Source organism: Chanos chanos, chromosome 13 (assembly GCF_902362185.1).
Source record: "Chanos chanos chromosome 13, fChaCha1.1, whole genome shotgun sequence".
In the NCBI taxonomy this organism is placed as follows: domain Eukaryota; kingdom Metazoa; phylum Chordata; class Actinopteri; order Gonorynchiformes; family Chanidae; genus Chanos; species Chanos chanos.
In genome coordinates, this window is record NC_044507.1 from 3,732,501 (window position 1) to 3,740,000 (window position 7,500).

At 41.5% G+C, this 7,500-nt stretch overlaps 2 protein-coding genes across 2 annotated transcripts in view; one reads left to right on the forward strand and one right to left on the reverse strand.

Moving 5' to 3' along the window:
- The window catches only part of myrf (myelin regulatory factor), a 29,891-nt gene extending 27,825 nt beyond the window's left edge, over positions 1-2,066 (reverse strand). Inside the window, exon 1 of the mRNA XM_030790488.1 lies at positions 2,021-2,066. Within this exon, the coding sequence (XP_030646348.1) occupies positions 2,021-2,066 (46 nt within the window). The remainder of the gene's footprint in view (positions 1-2,020) is intronic.
- A 3,379-nt stretch (positions 2,067-5,445) lies between these two features.
- LOC115826609 (transmembrane protein 80-like) overlaps positions 5,446-7,500 on the forward strand; it is an 8,044-nt gene continuing 5,989 nt past the window's right edge. The window contains exons 1-3 of the mRNA XM_030790489.1: positions 5,446-5,451; positions 6,642-6,735; positions 7,248-7,340. Of these exons, the coding sequence (XP_030646349.1) occupies positions 5,446-5,451; positions 6,642-6,735; positions 7,248-7,340 (193 nt within the window). The remainder of the gene's footprint in view (positions 5,452-6,641; positions 6,736-7,247; positions 7,341-7,500) is intronic.

Genomic DNA, 7,500 nt, shown 5'->3' on the forward strand with positions numbered 1-7,500 from the left:
GAGAGCACAAATTAAAGAGAATGGCATCAGGATTCCGACTGGACCTATCAGCCATCAGCTCTTTACAGCATTTACAACCACGGTACTGATATTATATCCAGACCCATCAGTTCAAATGAATGATTTCTGCAACACTTTTGTGTAAAAGCAAACTCAAAGAGGAGAATGAGGCAGATTCAAAGTCAGATCATCTCTCTTTCTCTCTCTCTCTCTCTCTCTCTCTCTCTCTCTCTCTCTCTCTCTCTCTCTCTTTCACTCCCAAAGGAAGAATGTAAACACATAAATTCCAAGCGGAGTCAAGAGCTGCACTTGACAGTCATGAACTATAGAGCATGTTGGAGTCAGCACTGTTTTAAAGTGTTCCAGCACCGGGTGTCATGACATCACATAAACAACCTATTCCACCTGCACTCTGGCCCCCCTCCCCCCAATCGCTCTGCACCACTCATCCAACCACACTAATCACCTTTAGGAGCTTGGCAATCACCCCCGCGCTCCTATCTGCTCGGACGGACCGAGAAAGTCGGCTCCGAACGACCACTGACCGCCTCCGTGACTTTAAACAAACTGAAAAAGTCAGGGCACAGCTGGTATAACAGGAGGACAGTGGCTATAACATCACAAACAAAAACCAAGCACAGAGGAATGAGACAAAAGAATGAGTAAAGGAGAGAAAGAAATACTGCATAGAAGAAGAAGAAGAACCACAGTAGCAACAATGGCAACCAAATAAACCAAAAACATCAACAAAAACAAACGCAAACAAGACCCCATTAAGCTCATTGACTGGTTTCCAGTACTGCAACTGGAGCCGGGGGTAATCTATGGTGTGTGTACCAGACATAATGTAACGTTTTGTCTGGTGATAATGACAGTGGAGGAAAATGGAGAGATCAAGAACCCTCAGAATCGAATATTTTTCATGTTAAAGGTTCAAACAGGAGTCATTCCTGTCCATGGACCACATGAGTTATAATCCACAAATACATACGACTGTCATTTAACTTTTAAAGCTTTGAAATCTGCTCTTTTTCTGTCATTTCAGTCTCTTTTTGCTTTCCGTACATGCATTCAGCTCTGTCGTTCAGACGTTTTGTCTCGTCTATGCCCCTTTTAGATTTCTCTCTCTCTCTCTCTCCCTCCCTCCCTCTCTTTCTCTCCATGTCTTAACAGTTATAGCCCTAAAGACATCATATATCTTTAAAGGCAAGAATTCCTATACCATCCAAACACTTTCTCCACCCCTCCTCCTCCTCCCTCCTCTGGGTTGTATCCCCCTTTCCTCCCATCTGCTGTCCTCCATCTCTACTGCCCATCATCTTTCTCTTCCTCTCTCTCCCTCTTTTTAGTTCACTTTTCTTCCAGATTCTTCCATAGTCTCCTGGACAGTTTCAGTTCTGGTCTTGTGGACCTTTTCTCAAATGTAAAGACCACGACCCCCACCCCCCACCTCATGACACACCCCACACCTCATCACCTCCAAAACTCCCCTAATCCATCTTTACGCCTGTCCTGTCCGAAAGTCAAGGGCGCTGACGTTCAGTCTTTACGTCTCAAACAAGAGAACAAAGAACTAACGGACATTTGGAATACAGTGACATGGTTACGTTTTTGAAACCTTAGTTCTTAGACATTTTCAGTTGGAATGGTTCTAAAGGATTAGCAGATGCCATGACTGAGTTATTTTCTCTCTCTCTCTCTCTCTCTCTCTCTCTTTTTTTTTTTAACAAGTTATGGGCAAGCAGAGGTCAAAAAACTTCCACATTAATAAGCTGTTGATTTTAGCTTCTGTTAAAAAAGAAAGGAAGAAAGAAAACATGCAATGTAAATCTAAGTATTTGATCAGCATTAAATGTAAAGTATTTAATGAGAACAGAATAAAAAAAAATAGTACACGAAGTGAGAGAGCGCTTTGAAGATGGGTTACAGAAGCTCAGGTGCGACATCGAAGCACTTTTTCACGTCACTTCGGCGGTACTTTAAAACCTTGATAAACGACAACAACGATAACAAAACATACCTTCAAAAAATCTCTGTAAGGCTTCCGTTTCATCAACCACGTCCATCCTAGCGGGTCCGACTTAAAACCTCCATGAACGTGTCCCTCCGGCCCGGAACAGCGGCGGGGGTCCGCGAGGCTTCACACATTCATCGCGCTGAGTCTTTCCAAATGTCTGCCGTCAAGTCACTTGGAATTAGCCGCTAAGAATTCAACTCACTAACGAGACGTCTGGTTTACTTTAGAATTTGTCGTGCGAAAAAAGTGGTGTACCTCGTTTCCTTTGGAATAAAGCGAACTATTTTGTCTTCAACCACTCAACGCGCAACCAACTTGCTTCGAAACTGTTGGTCCGAGAACAGGTCCTATTCAAATACCTAATTAATATTCTAATTTTCCGGTGTGTATATTACGAGATAAAAAAAATAAAAATATCGGTTTCCTGTCAGGCAAAACGGTCTTGCCTACAAGATAAGGGCTTTATGAGTCCAAAGTTTTGATCTGACTTCGTTTTCCTTTGTAATTGAATTACTCACCGGGACTTTTACGCACACTTAAGCCGGACTCCAGTAACTTTTTGCGTCACGCACTCTCACGTTCCCTGTTCGCGTTCTGTTTCTCTCTCTCGCCCTCCCTTCCTTGTGTCCCTCCTAACGCACAGCGTGGGACGGGGACACGTTAGTGACCGTGTATATGTCTGGTTGTGTCTATGTGTGTGTTTGTAAAAGATGCGAGGAAGGACAGACAGGTGTTTGAAAATTGATTCTTTGGCGTGGATTTCCCCTCGACGTGAAACGAGCGTAATCTCAGTCAGACATCGCAACGGCAAAAGTACGAAAAGTGAAATCACGATGAAATTGTGCAAACTTAACTGGCACAAAAATAGCATCGCCAGTTTAGTACAGCCCAGCAACGTAAGGTGTCATTGTGTGTGAATAATTCAACAAGTTACTGGGAAGTTTGTAATGCGCTGAGTCAAATCTGGTGTTAAGTGTTTGTTTGGCCACTGATACACATTCGGTAAAAAGTCTCAGTCAAATCAAATTTAATTCACAATCACTGTTGTGATAACTGGCTAACAAATGACATATTGTCAGTGTTCTACTAGCAACAAAGTTGATCAAACATTTCAAGAAATATTTTCTAAAGAAATTTTATTGAAAAGAGATAGCGCATATTTGTAATTTATTGTATGATTGTATTTTGTGGTTTTCATAGTTCTGTGTAACAAGACATCAGATGTGTTCAAATGTGTTTCCTCAGCTGACCTTGTTTTCTGTCAGTTCTCTCTCTCTCTCTCTCACAAACACACACACACACACACCACAGAGACATATGGGGAGAGAGGGAGAGGGGGAAAGAGAGCTCCATTGGTGAACACAGAAAATGTTCACTAACTTCAGTGTTCTCTAAAATTGTGCCCATAAAGCGGATTTCTTAAACAATAGGAGTTACTCCTGTCACTTCTCATTAGAGCTGTCAAATGCATGATGTCACAACATTTCCAAACACAGAATGATCTGAGGACAGAGGTGGATGTGAAATAGCGGTTTTAAACTACAGGGGAGTTTGTGAGGGAAAGTGTATAGATTAGCTTTGAAGTATCTGTAGCCCGTTAGGTGAATGATCTGTTTTTCTGGCCTTCATCCGCAGTTCTGTTTCAAACAATACCACTGTGTATTTGTGTGTGTGTGTGTGTGTGTGTGTTTGTGTCCCTTCCACCCCAAACAAAAACACCACTCTTCCTCCCCTCCCTCCTGTGCTGATGAGATGCTGTTTTGTTGTCTTTTCCTTCACAGCTGGAGAATCTCTCTCTTACTTTTCTCTCTCCCCCACTTTCTGTCTCTCTCTCTCTCTTTCTCTCTCTCTCTCTCTCTCTCTCTCTCTCCCTATTTTTCCTCTGTTTAACGTGAACAACACGTTCGTTCTTTCCATCACACTGCGTGAATTGTTTAGGAAAACGGGAGCGAGAAAAAGAGAGATAGACGCATCGGAGGACAATGAAACATCTGGCCCTGTTAATGCACTTCATTTGTGTGTGTGTGTGTGTGTGTGTGTTTGCGCGCGCGCGCGTGTGTGTGTGTGTGTGTATGCGCGTGTATGTGTGTGTGCGTGTGTGTGTGTGTGTGTGTGTGTGAGTTGGGGGGGGCTGGGGTGTATGGGTATTTAAGTTTATCTAATACTAATGTGCCTCTTACACATGTGACACCCCACTGTGAGTTTGCCACAGGGAAAATGTTAGTGTTTGTGGGTGTGCATGGCTGCTTTCCTACCCCTACTGTGGAGCATGTACAGCTTTCAGTACATACTGATATTCAGAGCTTTTCTTACATGGAATCTAGAAACTTCAGTCCACCGTTAATGAGTGTGGAAATTTCTGCGGTGGGTTTAGTTTGATTTTCTGTGACGAAACTTCTCATTTCTCTGTTGGTTTTGACTGTTTGTTTGATGTGATAAAACCTGTCACCAATAAATGTTTTTCCATCGCAGTCTCTTGTATGTTGAACAAGTAAACGCAGTGCAGAATTTCTTATCACTGCAGTTGACTTCCGTCATGCTGTGTCTATTCAGAGGGCTTGGATTTGAATGAATGTATGCGAGTGATATGTAGATGTTTTTAAAGAGTCTGAATGCGAAGCTACAATGCTCTTACTGTTTTGGAGTGTGTATCAGCGGACTCACACCAGACCCATACAACTATCCAACAGTCTGAGTTTGTTTTTGACAATAAGCTTGTGTTTCTTCTGAAAGAGAGAGTGAGAGAGAGAGAGAGAGAGAAAGACAGAGCAAGAGACAGAGAGAGAGAGAGAGAAAGAGAGAGAGAGAGAGAGAGAGAGAGAGAGAGAGAGAGAGAGAGAGAGAGAGAACGGGAATTCTCCACAGGGGTATTTTCTCTCTATCTCCCCCTTTCGAGCGACAGGTGTGTCTTTTCACCATGTTCTGTCAAATGCGTCTTCCACTGCCACATTCCATGAATCCGTGTGTGTGTGTGTGTGTGTGTGTGTGTGTGTGTGCTTAAGGTGGCCAGTTGTAATGGTGAAGTTCAACTAATGGTGAACTTCATCATTTGGTGCTGGAACACAGATAGGTAAATAAGTAATTTATAAATACATTATGAACACATAAACAAAATAAAAAGTTTCAGTCTTTAAAGAAGGATTTAGAAAAGATCGAGTTGTCTTATGTACTGTGTATCTCTTTAAGCCTTAAAAACATTTAATATCACAGTTGAGTTTTTTTTTGTTTTTTTTAGTTATATAACAATATTCTACGCAGAAGATTTAAATTGTTCCGAAACATCTTAATAACTAATCCAGTGTTTAATACTGACTGAAAAAAATAAAACTACACCAGTTATGTTTCGAAAAAGCGTCTGCCAAATTGTTAAATATACATGAATTTTTAAGTAATATTTTCGACAGCTCTCTTTCACCCCTCGTCGCTAGATGGCGGTAAAGGTTCCATAAAGGAAGACTGCCAACCAGGTGGCAGGCAGCAGAAGAAAGTCAAGATGGCGATAGGGCGCCAAGGTAATCAAACTGGTTGCTATAGATACATAATGTGTTAGTCCAAAATGTATCATAATTTCGGAAACGTTATGATATTGACACTGTTCTGTTTACAGTCGGATACCCCTTAGTGCCTCGCTTTATTTCGTATCTCCGTTTTTAGCGTCGCTGCTTTCTTAACTCTTAACAACACCTCAGCCTGGGTTAAAATTTGTTAATAACGCTTACCAACCTGTAATCAGATTGGTAAATTAGCTGCTCATATTTTTTTACCCCCTACATCGTGGCACACACACTATAAGCATTTGGATATTTTTAATGAACGTGTGCTTAAATTTACGCTTAAATGCATCCGCTGTACAGACACAGACACACGAACTACTTAAACGAATCAGTTTTACTGTCATACACATTTGATATTCATTGTTATCTTTTTGTGTCTTTCCATATATACACTTTACCAAGGCTACTGTACAACACAGGCAACAGGAAATATCGTTTCATAACGAAATCTCATTAATTTTTTTATTTCTTTTTTTAAATTATTATTAATTAATTATTTCATTGTTTTTCAGGGACGACCTCCATGGTGGTATCTTTACTAATAATTACTAATGACAGCACTTGATAGCTCGTTAATCTAAAGCACGACCAAGATTAGGAGCCATAAATTTAAGTAGATTATGCAATGCTGTGAAATTTAGACTATGTGTGTATGGTCAGAACGATAATGTGTTCGCGAGACGCACGTAAAACAGTTTTTGCTGCGGCTCGTGGAAATTTATGTTAAGATACATGCTGCGAACAAACACTCTCTCCTCGTACTTGTTTCAGACTGACAGTCTGTGAGGAGATGAAGTTACACACAGGCAAAGGGTGCTGGCTTTAGGCTAGGCAAAGCCAGAATACATCAGATACTTTACTGTGCTACTTATCATCGGTTTAGTGCACGTAGTACAGTGTTTGTGGGAAAGTGTACAGCGTAGCACAACGCTACATATGCGTGTGTGTGTGAGATGTATCCGTTCAGTCTGTATTGTAGACTGCACTATGTATAAAAGTATTTTACAGTGTGTGTGAGTGACGAAGAAGTAAAGAGACAGTAAGAACCTCAACCTTAACACCATGTTCAGCTGTCCTCTGTCCTTCTGCAAATGCTGCTGTACTTCTCAGCATTCTATTTCCTGTTCTACTTCCTGTCATCTCTGGGCCTCATCATCTACAAGTGTAAGCATAATGCATTTACAGTCACATTTACATGTATTCATTTAGAGCATGTTTTTATCCAAACCGACTTCCAAGACAAGACAGAGTACAAACCAAAGACACGGCCATACAGAAGACAGAAACCAGAGATACAGCCATACGCAGCTGTCTGTTGCACAATGCCTTTAGGTCCTTCTAAATGACCATTTCTACAATATCCATAAACATAATAATTCTCCATATCAAATGCCACTGTGTGTCTGCTCTGTGACACTGTGTGTGTATCCTGTTATGTTCTGCTTATATTGCTATAGGTTGTGATAGTGATAGTGATATAGTTGCATCACATAAAGTCAGAGTACATTTAGAATACATCCATATTCATATTCAGAATGTATTCAGAGTCTGTTCAGAACATTCTGGAAAGTTATTCTGTTGTTATTCTCTCTTAGCTGTACGTACAGTGTTAGTTATATTAATAAATTGTGTGTGTCTGTGTATATGTGTGTGTGTGTGTGTGTGCGCGCACACAGGCCAAGTGCTGAGTTACCCTGATGATAATCTGGTGTTGGATCTGGGTTTGCTTTTCCTCCTGGCTGTTCTGGAGGTTCTGCGTGTGTACTGGGGTAAGCTGAGTCCAGTCCTGTGCGTGTCCTGTGCGTGTACTGGGCTGAGCTGAGTCCAGTCCTGCATGTGTACTGGGGTAATCTGAGTCCAGTCCCGTGTGTGTACTGGGGTAAGCTGAGTCCAGTTCTGTGCGTGTACTGGGCTGAGCTGAGTCCAGTC